At 42.9% G+C, this 17,765-nt stretch overlaps 1 protein-coding gene across 1 annotated transcript in view; it reads left to right on the plus strand.

Annotated features, from left to right (window-relative positions):
* cd81a (CD81 molecule a) overlaps positions 1 to 17,765 on the plus strand; it is a 107,333-nt gene that overhangs the window by 30,498 nt on the left and 59,070 nt on the right. Inside the window, exon 2 of the mRNA XM_060911771.1 lies at positions 3,283 to 3,397. Coding sequence (XP_060767754.1) covers positions 3,283 to 3,397 — 115 coding nt within the window. The remainder of the gene's footprint in view (positions 1 to 3,282; positions 3,398 to 17,765) is intronic.

Here is a 17,765-nt window from a genome sequence, read left to right on the forward strand (position 1 = left end):
CTCTTTCTGGTCCAGTTGAGCTTTGATGGGGCCTCAGTCCTCTTTCTGTTCACACCAGGTCCTCTAGAGCCCCCAGTGCACAGAATTCTGGGTAATTTTCTCTTGAATCAAAATGTATGCTGCCATGCTTGCCCTGCTGTATTCTTTGATCAAAATAGTGCGGATTAAGGAAAATAAATTTATTATATATATTTTTTAATAAATATATAATCGCGATACAAGAAGGCAGAATCGCGGTACACCCTTTCAAACTTCTCCTCAGCCCAAAAACAGAGGCGCTTCCAAACTTCAATTTATGAATACTTTACTTTTTATTTAAATTACATTTTAAACTTACTTAAATTACTTTTATTTTTTTATATCTATTAGTAAGTCGTTTTTTCGCCGACCTGCGACAATCTTCTGCGAGTCACGCAACGTCCACACTCGCCACTGGCAGAGCATTCATTTCTTTTAAGCGGTCGCCATTCTGGTTGCGACGCGGGGAGCGAATCTGTAAACAAGCAGCTCATTGGCTGGCTAGGTGTGCCACAAGCCAATCACAATCACTTGACCGGAAAGGCATGCAGTGTTGCCAGATTGGGCAGGTTTAGGTGCTTTTTGGCTGGTTTTGAACATATTTTGGGGTGGAAAACGTTAGCAATATCTGGCAACACTGAAGGCATGTCTGCTTGGGCGGAAGCCTTCTGCGGCAGTTACATTTTGACACGCGAGCAATGTTTCACCATAAAAATTCCGTAATTTCCATCTGTTTTCCGCGATCACAGAAAATCATTGGCCCTATGAGAGTGAGACAGTGAGAGAGCCCCCCCCCCCCCCCCCCCCCCCCCAAAAAAAATCTTAACGGATTTACACGATTTGGAAAAATGACTTTTTCAGAACCGAAAAAAACAGAGCTTCCGGCTCAACAGTATTATTTTGAGAAATGAAAGAATCTTTGGATATACATTTGTTCATTTTTGCATACATATTACTCATTCTCTGCAGTGGTCTGAATTATTTGTTATTAAATAGTTAATGTAAGTAAGTAAATGTTAAGTTAAATTTACTACTTTTAAAAAAACATTTAAAAAAAAAAATCGTGGGCGTATCGAATCATGGGTCAAAAATCGCGATTCGAATCGTGAGTTGGGTGTATCATTACAGCCCTAATTTTATTTATTTGTGTGTGTGTGTGTGTGTGTGTGTGTGTGTGTGTATATATATATATATATATATATATATATATATATATATATATATATATATATATTGTGGCCGACTCGTCAGTCAGGAAGTTCAGAGAACTGTAAAGCGGTTGTGGTAAGTTCCAAAAGGAAGTTGAGTTTCCCTGCTACAGTCACGTGACCAACTACGGCAAACGAAGGTTAAACTACAGTGAAAAAAGCGAAGTGAACCCGGTGCGCTTTTTGTTCACAATGCGTAGATTAGGCGAACCGTACTGTTGATTTTTAGCGAACCGTACTGAGACCACCTCCTGAGGTGGTCTCAGTTCGGTTCGCTTTAGAGGGGTCTGGGTACGGTTGGAGTGTTCACATATGCGCAAAAAATGCCGAGTCACCGATCCGAGTTCGGTTAGATGGCTGAAAGGGACCAAGTGTGAAAACACCCTTAAATTGACTCTTGTTGTGACTAATGATGAAACAACCACCGAGAAGTCCCTCCGTTTCGGCATAACTGTAAAATCAGAACACGACTGAACATGGGTGAAATGATTGTGTTGCTGAAGAGGAGTGTAGTTCCCGCTCGTGTGTTTACCCAGTCGCTGAGCGACCAGTTGCCTGAGCTCTGGAATGGACCAAAATGGAGAGCTAGCGAGGGGGGAGGAGTGGGATAAGAGAGTCTCTGTCAGTCTTGCAGACACTTGGACGGTTTCGAACTCTTAGAGAAGTGGTTGAACTTTATCCCTCCCTGGGGACAGCAATCTGGCATGGCAACAGTTCAGATTACAGGAATGAATCCCTTTCATTTGCACGGATTCTTTGCTCTTTTCCAGAAAAACACTTTCCAAAATTGTACCGTTCTCCTCAAGGTAGACGGAGCGTTTGTCAGTTAAGAAAAGTCGATGTTTGTACTCAGCTCGGAGCATGCTGTAAACATGAAACTATCGAAATGTATATAAATTTCTTAGTCTTTTGTTTGGTGGTGTTTAAATGGCGTTGCAACATGCTGACACTGGGATTAACGTTAAAACCCTGGGAGGGGAAAAATCTTGTCTTCCCACCATGTTTCTCAGTTCATATGGCACATAATAGTGGGAAAATCCCTTTGGATTTGACCTATGGGTGGATAACTTTCATTCTGCAGCTGTTCGCAGATGTGAGTGTGAGAGGAGGTCAGGGTTGGTGGAGGGTGGGGCTAGTGATGCTTGCTTTATCCTATAATGAGGTGGGCAGAACGCGAGAGAATGTAATGGGAGGGGGGGGAGCAGCTCTTTGTTTTCTGAGCTGTTAGCGAAGAGCCTGAACTCTCCCAGATTTTCTGCTGTAAACCACCACTCTTCTCGTTCCCAGTTCTCTGCTGAGTGGTGTGCTTGGATCGTCCCCTCACTCACTCAGCTAGTGAGCACCCGCTGTGGTCTGGACTGTCTCTGATCTCCTTTATTTGTGTCCCACATTCCTCCAGTGTCTGTATGCGCGTGACGAGGTCCAGCTGCCTCAGCAGTGCACAGCCCTGACTCGATGATATTTAGAAACAGAGGCCCTTTCCTGCTTCTAATAGCCCCCGCCTACACAATACTACTCATTGTTGTGAAACTTTTAAAACTGTCTGATTGCATCTGACCGTTTCCTTTTTTTTATTTTTATTTTTTCCCCCCAAGCCCTAAATAAGGGTGTCCTACCTTCATAGTTGGCCATTTTGTGCTTTGGCTCTGAGCAGAATTTTCCATTTTGCTCTTAAAATGCAGCGATCTTAAACTAAGGAGAGACATAGAGGGTTTGGTGTGTGTGTGTGTGAGAAGATTCATAAGTTTGTGCACAGATGTTTATATTCGGAGATGACTCCAAATGAAAAGGCAGAGAACAGGGAAAACAGTACAGTGGGATCATTAGGTCACTCAAACCTGCTGACAAAGATACTAACATGACTTTTTTTTTTTCCGCTCCCCCAAAGGAGGAAATCTGTGAATGGGTACTAAAGTTCACATTTAGAATTGGTCAGCATTACTGGTTATAATCTTTATAAGCAAGCTGAACTTTGAACCATGCCTACTGTCAAGGAATCACTTTGACAGAATGGTCAGAAGACTCGCATTCATATTCTCTCTCTCTTTCTCTCTAGCTGGCTGGATGCGTAATCCTGGGCGTATCTCTGTGGCTCCGCCATGATGAAAAAACCAGCAGCCTGTTGGGCCTGAAGTATGAAGGCACAGAGGCACCCAACACCTTCTACATTAGTAAGCGTTCTTATATTTTCACTTCTTAAAGGAACAGTCCACCGTACTTCCATAATGAAATATGCTCTTATCTGGATTGAGACGAGCTGCTCCGTACCTCTCCGAGCTTTGCGCGACCTCCCAGTCAGTCAGACGCAGTCAGACGCGCTGTCACTCCTGTTAGCAATGTAGCTAGGCTCAGTATGGCCAACGGTATTTTTTGGGGCTGTAGTTAGATGCGACCAAACTCTTCCACGTTTTTCCTGTTTACATAGGTTTATATGACCAGCGATATGAAACAAGTTCAGTTACACAAATTGAAACGTAGCGATTTTCTATGCTATGGAAAGTCCGCACTATAATGACAGGCGTACTAACACCTTCTGCACGCTTCGGCAGCACATCGATATCTGAGCTCCGTATCAATGCGCTGCCGAAGCGCGCAGAAGGTGTTAGTACGCCTGTCATTATAGTGCGGACTTTCCATAGCATAGAAAATCGCTACGTTTCAATTTGTGTAACTGAACTTGTTTCATGTCACTGGTCATATAAACCTATGTAAACAGGAAAAACGTGGAAGAGTTTGGTCGCATCTAACTACAGCCCCAAAAAATACCATTGGCCATACTGAGCCTAGCTACATTGCTAACAGGAGTGACAGCGCGTCTGACTGACTGGGAGGTCGCGCGAAGCTCGGAGAGGTACGGAGCAGCTCGTCTCAATTCAGATAAGAGCATATTTCATTATGGAAGTACGGTGGACTGTTCCTTTAACACTCTTGATTCCTCCTTTTCCTCCCCTCTGTTTTTCCATCCATCTTCCACTGAGCAGATTTGTTTCTTGTTGTCCAGCATCCCATCTCTCAGCTTCAGCTCTTTAACGAGATTATGAAACTCTCCCTGTTGCTCGTACCCGAAATTAATTTCTCAAGCATGTCTGTGATTGTCATCGCTACTAGATGACTCCGCCATTTAGTCGGGACACTACTGACAGTTGTGGCGCAAAACAAGCATGAAACGAACACTAAATAGACCACGACACATTAAAAAAAAAAAAAAAAGTTTTGTATCGGATTCGGCGTGCATACTCTCTGTGCGAAAATTCCGCACATGAATTGTTTGCGTTTTATCTGGTGTGTAAGGCCATAAGGCTGACACAACTGGGTGTTTGACTTAGTTGAACTTTTCGGGTTTTTTTTTTTTTAATATAAATATCGTATAATAGCAGAGAGAACGGTGCTTACCACGATGGCACACCACCTCTCTTTAGCTCTCTCTTTAGGATTCCCATCCATCCATCCATGGCATTCGAATGTAAGTGACCAAAATGAATAAAAATGCTTGTTTGTATGAGCTTTGCTTTGACCAAAAGCCTGTATCTGAACCCAGCGCTGATTTAAAGGAAAAAATCTATTATGTAATACATTAATTAAAAAAAAAAAAAGTAAAGACTCAAGTGTGAAAACATTCAAGAACATAAAAATGGCAGACATGCAACACTGATCATTCTTTCTCATCACGGGGTGTGATATGACTTTTAATAAATGTTGTTTTATTAAAATTTTTTTTTTTTAAATATATTTTTGGGGCTTTTTTCACCTTTATTGGATAGGACAGTGTAGAGACAGGAAATGAGCAGGGGAAAGAGAGATGGGGAGGGATTGGGAAATGACCTCGGGTCGGAATCGAACCCGGGTCCCCGGATTTATGGTGTGGCACCTTATCCACCTGAGCCACGACGCCCCCATAAATGTTGTTTTATGAAGGTGAATAACACGGTCTACACACTATCTGTGACTTCAAGTTCTCTTGCATCAAAGGTCTTACCATAGAGACACGCTTTCATTACCTCTGCCAAGGAGGTTATGTTTTCGGTAGCGTTTGTTTGTTGGTTAGTCTGTTAGCAACATTACGGAAAAAGTAATGAACGGATTGCTCTGAATTCCCCCCCCCCCAGAGGTGTGACTGGGCACAAGTAACAATCCGTTAAATTTTGGCGGCGATCCGGATCACCTTCTGGATCCCGGATTTTTTTAAAGGATTCTTGGCGGAGGTCTGTGCTCTGAGTGCTTTTCTAGTTTTTACCTATGCCTTATAGGATGGGGTTTCTTTTTTTTTTTTTTTTTTAAGCTTGCTGTCAGTTACTGTGGTTTCATAACTAGTCCCGATGGTGAGGTTTGATCACACATGCTTCAGACCTTGTGCAAGACCACCCGTTTGACCACAAATTAGATGGCTTGCTTTCTGTTAAAAATTAGATGTTACCCATTTCGACTACAAATCATATGCATTCTTGCTAAAAAAAAAAAAGCTCAAGAGAAACTGCTTGTGTATAAATTGTGTATTTAGCAAAAAAAACCCACACAAACATAGTATTTGGTTAAATCTTAGACAATCCTGTAACAGCTTGGAAAGTATTGAACTGGGAAACAACAACTTGACAATATGTGATAGGAGCGTACCACCATCCCTTCCTGCCTACTGGTAGTCTGTCTCTGGTTGTAGTTTTTAGATTTGTTGTAGTTACTGGTCCTGCAGATGTGCACAACATCAGCATTTTGTAGTTTATAGCCCCAAAGTTCACTTTTCACGGAACTCTTTGCAACTAAGACAGCAATTTTATTTTGCTGCTGCGAAGGTATTTCAAAAAGTTCTCGGCCTCACCCGGAAACAAGGGGCGTAACTCCCATTTTGGGGTGTGACTGTATGCTGTAAAGCCTCCTCACTGTCCTCAAAAGAAAGAAGCAATCGCAGAAAAAAGGAGACGAAAGCTTCAAGCTGCCGTTGGTTCCTCAAGGACAATGCGCCCGTCCACACAGCACAGGTGGCACTGACCGAAGCAACCAAATGTGGCTTTGAACTGTTGCCCCATGCACCTGACTCACCCGACCAGTCACCGTCTGACTTTTGTCCGTTTCCCTAACTGAAATCCCACATGCGTGGTCGCCATTTTCAGAGTGATATTCAAACTTTTGGGATAAACAATTTTTTTTTTTTTTTTTTTTTCCCCCCTACCTGCCTACCCTATTTTGAAAACCCAGGAAACACGTATATTATTTTGTTTGGCCTAAGAGAATGTAGTTTTTCCAATTTACCAATACAGCCCCATATGCTATTCATGTATGCTTCAATACACCATCACACAGTGTTTTGATTTGAAAAATGCGCAACAAACAGAAAAAAAATTTCATTCACACCCAATCTGAGGTCACAACTGGTCATTACCAGTCAGTTGGATTTCCTGGGAGCTGACAGTGGTCCTTGAAGGATCGGGAATATTATTATTTTCACAGGCTTATTCCTCAGTCAGAACAGGATTGCCGAGAGATGTTATCGTTTTTTAGATATTATTACGTGTTATTCAAATTTTCCAAGGCTATTTGACCTAATCATTGAAATATTTGACTAGCACTGTGCAAAGTTTTGTCATGATGCGTGTTGACTGCAACCCGTGGTAAGAGCAGGGTTTTCGCGGAGTCTTAAAAAGTCTAAAATTTGATAATCCTAATTTAAGGCCTTAAGTCTAAAATACGAGTATATTTTGCATTGTAGGTCTTAAATGTAATTTTGTGAAGTCTTAAATCCTTACGTACGTTTACCCCATTCGCTTTTTTTTGTTTTTTGTTAAATGCGTTGGTGATATTCGTAATTAGTCATATAGGCTAGGCCTACTTAGTATCAGTAGGCTACGCTGCAAACTACAAATGAGACAGTGGAATCTGGCGTCTAGCCCGGTTGGCATGGTGATGCACAGGGCATGGTACGCGCGCATTTAGACAGTAGAGCCTAAAAGAAGCGAGGGAGATTGTCACGGTTTGTAGCAAAATGGGCAAATGCAAGTTTAACGACTGCTGGCTTGAACGCAATGATTTCGTAGACTGGTTAAAACGTGTACCAAACAATCCGTTTGAGGCGTACTGCACATTGTGCAAAAGAACACTCAAACTCGGCACCCTGGGTGTAAAGGCACTGGAATCGCACGCGAAAGCGGAGAAGCACCAGGCTGCCCATAAAAGTCTGCAACAATCGCATGCCATCACTCAATTTTGTTCACCGTTGTCAGGTCCAGGCACATCTCGAGACGGTGTATTGGCTAACTCCGTGCGAACTGTAACGTTACAACACACAAACCGTACGGAATCGAACGCCTCATCCTCAAGTGATTTGCGGGATGTCTTTGGCTCCACTGCAACTTAGTTCCTCATTAATGCAAGCGCGCACCCTACGGATGTAATGAGCTCATTGGTGAATGATGATAAATTTTGTTATTTTGAAAGTAGGCCGGCACGGTGGTGTAGTGGTTAGCGCTGTCGCCTCACAGCAAGAAGGTCCTGGGTTCGAGCTGTGTGGAGTTTGCATGTTCTCCCCGTGTCCGCGTGGGTTTCCTCCGGGTGCTCCGGTTTCCCCCACAGTCCAAAGACATGCAGGTTAGGTTAACTGGTGACTCTAAATTGACCGTAGGTGTGAATGGTTGTCTGTGTCTATGGTGGTGTTTACATTAGACCGTATCCGTCTCGTTTCCGTCGCGGATGCGCTGTCCGTTCACATTAAAACGCCGGGAAACGACTCCACAGGCGGAACAACTTGAATCCGCCAGGGCCCACGTATTCAATCCATTACGTATCTGATCCGGTGCTGTGTAAACATTGAGAAACGAGGATGCGCTGTGCTGAGCTCTAGCTGACGTCGTCATTGGACAACGTCACTGTGACATCCACCTTCCTGATTCGCTGGCGTTGGTCATGTGACACGACTGCTGAAAAACGGCATGGACTTTCACTTCCTGCTATTTGTCCCGAATCACTGCTCGTGCGCTTCACTCGCGCGCTCTGTGAGCTGCGCAGGGCCGGAGTGCGCACCCTCCAGAGGGCACTCGCTGTTCAGGGCGGAGTGATTTGGAGCGCAGGATGCCTGCGGAGCCGAGCGTATCCGTGTATTGGCGTTGCTGTGTGCACGCGAATCGTGTATTGGCGTTGCTGTGTGCACGCGAATCGTTTTAAAAACGTTAATCTGATGATCCGCTGATACGGTCTAATGTAAACCCCACCTATGTGTCAGCCCTGTGATGACCTGGCGACTTGTCCAGGGTGTACCCCGCCTTTCGCCCGTACTCAGCTGGGATAGGCTCCAGTTTGCCTGCGACCCTGTAGAACAGGATAAAGTGGCTAGAGATAATGAGATGAGATTTTGAAAGTAATTCAGGCTCTCCCAATTTTCTTTAATTTGTATGCGGCATAAGTCTTAAATTTAACCTGTTATGGTCTTAAAAAGGTCTTAAGTCTTAAATTGAACTTGTTCAAGCCTGCAGAAACCCTGTAAGAGGGTGCTATCCTCTCAACGATGCTAAGTAGGCATAATTACGTTATAGTATCATTGGTTCTGTTTCATATAGAAAAATACATAGATGAAATGCACTCTATTAGAGACATTAAACTTGGCTTTACTCCACCAAAATTTGCCTCTCAAAATGCAGGAAATAACGTTTTAGAGGGTTAAAAATTTCAAAATTTCCTGGGGGGGGGCATGCACTCGACATGCCTTTTGACATGCAGTCAACAGCGTAATTGTTCAGGCACTGTGCAGAGGTTTATCTGGCAGTGACCTCAAGGAGCTTCATCATATTGCACAACTCCTATTGCGTTCACTTCTTAAATTCCAACTAATTCATGTGACAAAAGTAAGAGGTTCTCAGTTCGTTGACGCACTTTGTCCGAGAACAGATGTCGTTTTCTTTTTAAACCAGAAAAGCAACCACAGACCTGTGCAGACAGACCTAATCAACCATTGAACATCTTTGTCCCAGTATGACTGCTTTGCTTTATTCAACACCGGATTTGCGTTCATGTTCTTTGTAGTTTAAGCCAGGTGACTAGACCTCAGAGGGTATTTTGAGTTTGCGGTTGGTCCACAGGTGCACCTCTCTCACCACACTCCGTTTCATTCTCTGTGGGAAAATATTTGCTTATTCAGGAGCACCCTACATCTGCTTAACAACAAGGAGTAACAAATGAGCAAAACAGCATGTCAGCAAGGTAACCGTACCATTCCTGATGAGGAAATAAAACCCAACACCGGGCGTGTAACTAGAGCTTTTTCAACGCGGTTTCAAATATCATGTCAGTATGACAGCCATGTCCTCGCTGCGCAGTAAAATGTGTTGATGTATGAATTTTTCATATCCTAATGGTTGCATAATGTTTTATGGTTAATGATGGGTTGGAATGGTGACTTGACAAGGATCATTCCAGCCGTTGGTCGTCGGTTTGTCTGGCTGACTCGGGGAAATTCTAGATGGAAAAACCTATGCAGGTGACTGCAAAATGACCTTGTACAGCGTGATGTTTGTGACTCCAGATGCAGCTAAGCATCGTACGAGTAAAGATTCAGCACATCATGCAGCAAGTGGATAAAAACATAGGAGAGTGATCACCTCTGTCATTAATTTAGAAAGAAACTGATATTTTATGTTTTATTTTCAAATGGTGCAGAAATTCATCTTTGCACTAAAAAGAGACTAAAGCCACACTGTGTGCTGGTGAAGCACTGGATGACTGCACTTACTGTACTGGACTCCTGTGCTGAAGCCAGTCTAATTATACAGGGCTATACATGGCTTTGTTTAATTGACGAGTAGTTTATACCCACCAGCTAGTCGATTCTGAAAATAATTATGACCAATTCTGCACATACAGTACTTATTTACTAGATTATAGTGTGTGTTAGATAACCTTTATAAAACCATTCCTACAGCCATTTTTTTTTTTCCTCACTCGGCTTATGTTCTGAAAAGTTCTTGCTTTGTAACGGCGCTCGGCTTGGATAAAAACGCAGCTTCTACTTTTAAACAGGATTAGTCCATGTATTGAAGGTTAAAATGTGTACTTTTTGTAAAGCATTAGCTAAATTAGTAAAGCTAGCTAGCAGTGTTTACCCTGTCCACACTAGGGATTTTTTACCGATACGAAACTACTTTCGTACCGCAACACCTGTCCACACTAGCAACTATACCGGTACTGTAGCGGTATAACTGTATCGGTACGAAACCCACAAATGTATGGGTTTCGTACCGGTACAGTATCGGTACTGTAGCGCTTCGCTGTAGTGTGGACAGATGAAGCGGCTCTGTATCGATACAAATATAACGCGCAAGCGCAATGAACTATTCCTACGTCTTCCGGGTTATTCATACAATACAATACGCACGTGCTTTCCAGCTGTAAATAAAACGTCAAAATGGCTCAAAACGACCGTGGAGCTACATGGAGCAAAGAAGGGGGGAGGGAGGAAGAAAGGAGGAAGAGGGGAAAAGGGAGAAAGTGAGGGGGGAGAAAGGGAGATTCGTTTTCTTTGTTTGTTTCTCAACTGCCTCGCCCGTTTTATACGATTCGACTGAATAAATGACCACCAGAAATGGACTGTACATTGACTGACAACAAAAAGCACACACGTGTTGTTTCATCCGCCATATTCTCGGAAGGAAGAAACATTTCGCGCACGCGCATTTCAACTACCGTGAAAGAAAACCGCAAACATTTCTCGCTAGTGTGGACAGATGCACTAAACTGTACCGGTATACTTTGTATTGATAGTTATACCACTATCGTACCGGTATAAGTGTGAACACAGCAGTTGTAGTCGAGTCACTAAACCTTGAATCTAAGTCCAGTCTCGAATCCCCAGTGTTCAAGTCATTAAAGAAAATTGAATCGAGTCCACTGTTGATCCGAGTCGAGTCTGAGAACAAGACTCCACCTGCACCATTTGACGGTGGCTGTTGCTGCCTTTATATGAAACCGTGTCTGCTGCTGTGTTGGACTAACGTTACTGCTGGACTGCCCCATTTTAGTTAATAGACTACAGATAAAAAGCTTGTTCATCGGTCAGCAAGCCCCGCCCACTATCAACAGGGCAAATAACATGAGACAGGGTTAACACTAGCAAGTTCGTCACTCAACAAGCAAACCCCACTATCGACAGAGCAATGAATATAGCGTGTCGCTTACTGCTCTGGGTGGAGTCTTGCCAAATGACGATTGAAGTTTGAGGTTGTCCCTGTCATCTCCTCGATATTTCTTCTACATATGGAACACACAGCAATGCTTTTTTTTTTTTTTTTTTTTTTGTCCCCCCAATCTGCACGAGAAGTCTATATAAGCAAAGTGGACAAACCTAGGCGCATTCTCTCCAGGCATTTTGGCACCGTTAATGTTAGTTTGTTCCTGAACATGATCTATGAACTGGTGAATGTGCATTCTCTTGCGCAAAATTAGTATAAAAATTTAATGTAGACATAAATATGCCAAATTATGGCTCATTACAAAAATAAAGAAAAAAATACGAGTCCTTATCTCCAATTTGAGTCCGAATGCAGTTAACGCACGAGTCCGAGTCATCAGTGCTCAGGTCAAGTCATGAGTCCTTAAAATTAGGGCATGAGTTGGACTCGAGTACCACAAGCCTGAGCTAGCAAGTTACAATTATAGATTACTTTTTATATAAACTAGCTAAGAAAACAGACTTTTGCAAATCGATAAATTGATGGGTGGGACGTCATGGTGGTGTAGTGGTTAGCGCTGTCGCCTCGCAGCAAGAAGGTCCGGGTTCGAGCCCCGTGGCAGGCGAGGGCCTTTCTGTGCGGAGTTTGCATGTTCTCCCCGTGTCCGCGTGGGTTTCCTCCGGATGCTCCGGTTTCCCCCACAGTCCAAAGACATGCAGGTTAGGTTAACTGGTGACTCTAAATTGACCGTAGGTGTGAATGTGAGTGTGAATGGTTGTCTGTGTGTCAGCCCTGTGATGACCTGGCGACTTGTCCAGGGTGTACCCCGCCTTTCGCCCGTAGTCAGCTGGGATAGGCTCCAGCTTGCCTGCAACCCTGTAGAACACGATAAAGCGGCTACAGATAACCAGATGAGATAAATTGATGGGTAATTAATCCTGGATAACAATTTGCGTGCACTTTTTACTAACATTATTTTAGCTAGCTAAAAGGGCATTTTTTTATTTTTTAAAAATAGCATAGTAATTAAGTTTTGATGGCTAACAAGTAACATACCATCTCTTTATATTAATTGCATAAAAAGCCCTTTGAAATAGTAGCATTAGCAATATAGGTGGTTAAAAATTAGGGGTCGACCGATAATCGGCCTGGCCGATATATCGGGCCGATATTCTGCATTTTTAGGGTTATCGGTATCGGCCATAATTTCCACCGGTGTGCCGATAACATGCCTTTTTGCAGCCATTTCATTCCTAACGCGACTGTCACTGCACGTCCTTTCCTGCACTCGCCTCTCTGAGTTCAAGAACACGGTCCCGCCCACCACAACATCTGATTTGTTTGGCACAAGAGATATAGCCAATCGACACGTGTAGCTAAACGCTGTGAACTGTTTCAAGGCGGCCGTACGGGCACTCGGGCAGAAGCGGCACAAGGGATACAGCCAATCAACATGCGTAGCTAAACGCTGTGAATCGTTTCAAGGCGGCCGTATGGGCACTCGGGCAGAAGCAGATTCCACTTCAAGGTAAGGACACGCTGCTTTTGCCGCAATAAGTCACAAACACACAAGTTGCAAAAGCACAACATTTATATGTTTACATTCTTCATCTGCTACTTGTTAAAATTGTCCATTTGCATCTGTGTAGCCAGGTAAACTTAGCTTACGGAAGGAAGCACTTGAATTAGCCGACAACCAACTAGTCTCGCTGAAACTACATGTAATGCTTCCTTCACTACAATATAATCCTCCTAAATTGGGAATATTAGGCTTGGGCATTAAAAGCGTTAGAATGTAGATGGTTACTTAAGTTGTTACATAATAGGGAGTGATAGCCTACTTTGTTTGATTTTACTTTTTAAAAAATGCTGCAGGCAGCTCCCTACACTTGATTGTTATTTAAAAACTACTTGAAGTTGGTAAGTCTTACTTAGTTCTTAGTGTAAAAGAATCCAGAGTGTATTTTCATTTATTTTCCACTGAAAATGGTGAGCTGTAATATAGTAGGGAGTGATGTATTAATATTTATTTTATTATTTTATTTCTCATTTTATTCTAACTAATGTTTGACTTTATTGTACAAATGCTGCTGGCATCTCCCTGCACAAAATTTTCATGTTCAATTTTACAATTAAACGTACATTTCATGGATATGAAGGTCTGCCAGTGTGTGCTATGTTTAATTTCATGTGAATTATAACGTTTACATTTATCGGTTGCACATATCGGTTATCGGCATCCCAATTCCATAATAATCGGTATCGGCCCTGAAAAAAAACATATCGGTCGATCCCTATTAAAAATGCTAGCTTACAGCTCGCATCACTTTTTTATTTTAGCCACCTAAAAGCAAGCTTTCTCGATAGCCTTAGCTATATAGGCATTTATGTAATGCGAGGTAGCAAGTTACATTCGCTATACATTACTTTGTTAGCTTAATTTAGATACAGGAGCAACTTTAGGCAATCCAACAGAAAGCTATAAAGAAAACGATAGTTTTGTGCTAGACAGTTCGCCTAAAGGTTGTACACATTCCTCAGTTGGAGCGACAGTGCTGTCGAACATTTTATTTCAGTTTAACATGGTACTTTTGCAGTAGGGAGAAACTAATACAGGGTGGTTTGTGTATAGTATTTTCTGTTCATTTGCTTAGTGTGCAGCAAAGTCCATGTCTGAGGTTGAAAAATGAAGCTGTAATGATGACCTCACTAAATGATTTTATTATAAACATGGATTTAAAAAAAAAAATTTTTTTTTAATGTTCATCGCTTGATGCTTTTAGGAAATTCACCCACCCGCTCTCTCCCATGACTATATTTTTTCCAGATTGATGAAGTATTTCCACAAATATCAGCTTTTTCATAGTTACACCACACCTCTAAAGAACTCTTACGGCACTTTGATTCACTTTTTGTTTCCCTCCCACACTTTTTGTCCCACTCTTTTCTTTCATTGCTGTGTTGTGGAGGAACCTTGGCACAGTTACCAGAGTTTTCCAGCATGATTACATTTCCTGCCTTATGGAAAACTCCATTCCTCAAGCAAACCCAAGGCTTGTTAATTTTAGCCGCGAAGAAGCGTGCTGCTAATGGCGACAAGGAAGGAACTGACCGTGAGCCTTAAGTAAAGAGGATCTGTCTGTGTTTTCTCTTTTTAGCTTCCTTTCTTTACTGAAAACTGAACCCCTCTATTTTCAGCGCCTTGAATTATCTCTATTGTGCACATTTAGAAGAGCTCTGTTTGCTGAAAGGGGGAGCTGAGAAAGGAGGACTTGTTTGAGTTTTTGGAAAATGTTAAATTCCCCAGTGAGTCAGTCCAAGTATTTCCTGAACATTTAAACCCTGTTCGAAAATGTGACTGTGTGTGTGTATATTTACTCCTGCACATGGGTTTATGAGAAAATGAAAGGGAGAGGAAGCTCGCCACTGCTGAATGTGACTCGAGAACTCATGGGTGTGGTTCACATGTTTCAAAGAGAATTTTAGGAGTGCTGCAGCTTAGCAATGTTCACACCACTAACCGTGAGTCAGCTGTCGAAACAGCAGTACGTTCATAACCCCAATATCTGTAAAGTAATTGAAACAGGCCCTGACCTCTTAACCTCTAGGCTCCAGTGGGCTCATGGAGACATAGTGCCTATTGTGGAGCTCTGCGGGTGGCTGCGCTGATGTCTGAGAACAGCTGCAGGTCACACACTAAAGGAATGGGTGGGAATGTAGGGCTAATTGTAGTTCAACCAAATATATATATGTGGCGGCCTGGGAAAACCCTTTCTGATCTTCTGAAAATTACAAGTTTTCCTGAACTAAAATATGTTTCTCTTTTGCCCATATCGCAACCACAAGTAAAGGTCTAACATAGTAAACCACCAGTCAAGTTCGAGCATTTAAAGAGTTCTTTCCAATTTCACGAAAAGATGCCCGACCTACCTCTACATTTTTAACCTAATGTACATCTGGAAACCAAACGCTACTGCCTAATTTTCTCATCTCATTATCTCTAGCCGCTTTATCCTGTTGTACAGGGTCGCAGGCAAGCTGGAGCCTATCCCAGCTGACTACGGGCGAAAGGCGGGGTACACCCTGGACAAGTCGCCAGATCATCACAGGGCTGACACACAGACAACCATTCACACTCTCATTCACACCTACGGTCAATTTAGAGTCACCAGTTAACCCAACCTGCATGTCTTTGGACTGTGGGGGAAACCGGAGCACCCGGAGGAAACCCACGCGGACACAGGGAGAACATGCAAACTCCGCACAGAAAGGCCCTCGCCAGCCACGGGGCTCGAACCCAGACCTTCTTGCTGTGAGGCGACAGCGCTAACCACTACACCACCATGCCGCCCCACTGCCTAATTTTATGGAAGTATAATCTTATTGCCAAATGAATTCTCACTTTGATACCAACGTCATCCACATCAGTCTCCGTCTCATCACTTGTGGTAAAAATCGCTCGCAGGATTAGGTTTTCTTATGCCATGTACACACGTAGCCGGATATTTTTAAAACCGAACATTTTCCCCCCCCTCCGTTTATAAAAATGTTTTATCCACACCACCTCGTCTTCGAAAAAAATCCCTTCCACACATAACCGAACATCTGCGTTTTCAATCCCATTCATAAGCATTCCAAACCTGTAGATGGCATTATTTCCCCAAATCCTACCCCCTAATCACATCGCCTGTGCTCTTGGAGCAGTAGTTGGGCTTCTAAAATTAAACATGTAAATAGCACCTGCACAATAATTAACGCTTTCAAGGCACTACTCCGATCCATTACTCTTTAGCTAGCCGCACACTACGCCGATTTTCAGCGTACCGAGCCAACTGAAGTCGCGAGTCTAGTCGTAAAGACTAGTTTTCGATGGTACCGACTAGGGCTGTAACGATACACCCAACTCACGATTCGATTCGTATCGCAATTTTTGACCCACGATTCGATACACCCACGATTTTTTAAAAAATGTTTTTTTTAAAGTAGTAAATTTGACTTAACATTTACTTACTTACATTAACTATTTAATAACAAATAATTCAGACCACTGCAGAGAATAAGTAATATGTATGCAAAAATGAACAAATGTATATCCAAAGATTCTTTTATTTCTCAAAATAATACTGTTGAGCCGGAAGCTCTGTTTTTTTCGGTTCTGAAAAAGTCATTTTTCCAAATCGTGTAAATCCGTTAAGATTTTTTTTTGGGGGGGGGGCTCTCTCACTGTCTCACTCTCATAGGGCCAATGATTTTCTGTGATCGCGGAAAACAGATGGAAATTACGGAATTTTTATGGTGAAACATTGCTCGCGTGTCAAAATGTAACTGCCGCAGAAGGCTTCCGCCCAAGCAGACATGCCTTCAGTGTTGCCAGATATTGCTAACGTTTTCCACCCCAAAATATGTTCAAAACTGGCCAAAAAGCACCTAAACCTGCCCAATCTGGCAACACTGCATGCCTTTCCGGTCAAGTGATTGTGATTGGCTTGTGGCACACCTAGCCAGCCAATGAGCTGCTTGTTTACAGATTCGCTCCCCGCGTCGCAACCAGAATGGCGACCGCTTAAAAGAAATGAATGCTCTGCCAGTGGCGAGTGTGGACGTTGCGTGACTCGCAGAAGATTGTCGCAGGTTGGCGAAAAAACGACTTACTAATAGATATAAAAAAATAAAAGTAATTTAAACAAGTTTAAAATGTAATTTAAATAAAAAGTAAAGTATTCATAAATTGAAGTTTGGAAGCGCCTCTGTTTTTGGGCTGAGGAGAAGTTTGAAAGGGTGTACCGCGATTCTGCCTTGTATCGCGATACGGATCGTGGCTCTGCGTATCGCGATTTCGATACGCATATCGTTACAGCCCTAGTACCGACTCATCTCACAGCCGATTCGAAAAACTAATCGGGAGCCAGAGTGATCGGCGAGAGTCGCTAGCAATAGCCAATCATATCTTTCGCATATAACACGTGACATCATTAAACACAATTTCTAGCGCGAGAAATACGTGTTGGTAGCACCTAATGCAGGTATATACTGTAATTCCATAGACTGAAGCTTTATCCATAGACACAGTGGGCTGGAAAGCCACTCTGCTCAAGTTGTGTGGCTGAATTCCAAGTCGCTTTAACTCCCTTATATAAGTGCACTATTTAAGGTTGGAAATAATAGCTCGTGCAGCCTAGATAGTGCGCTACATGTGTCATTTGTAATTCAGCCTGTAGCGTCTTCAAGTGTTGGATTTAACAGTAACTATATCCAGTAGCCAATCACAAAGCTATTAAGTTGTCAAGTGTCGCTTCAATCGCGACTGCACTCGTCAACAGTCGGGGGATATATGCGTGCCCTGTCGGGAGTCGGCTCTGAAATGGGTCAGTTCGGTACCGCGTGGATCGCCGTA

This window comes from Neoarius graeffei, chromosome 27, assembly GCF_027579695.1.
Source record: "Neoarius graeffei isolate fNeoGra1 chromosome 27, fNeoGra1.pri, whole genome shotgun sequence".
Taxonomy (NCBI): domain Eukaryota; kingdom Metazoa; phylum Chordata; class Actinopteri; order Siluriformes; family Ariidae; genus Neoarius; species Neoarius graeffei.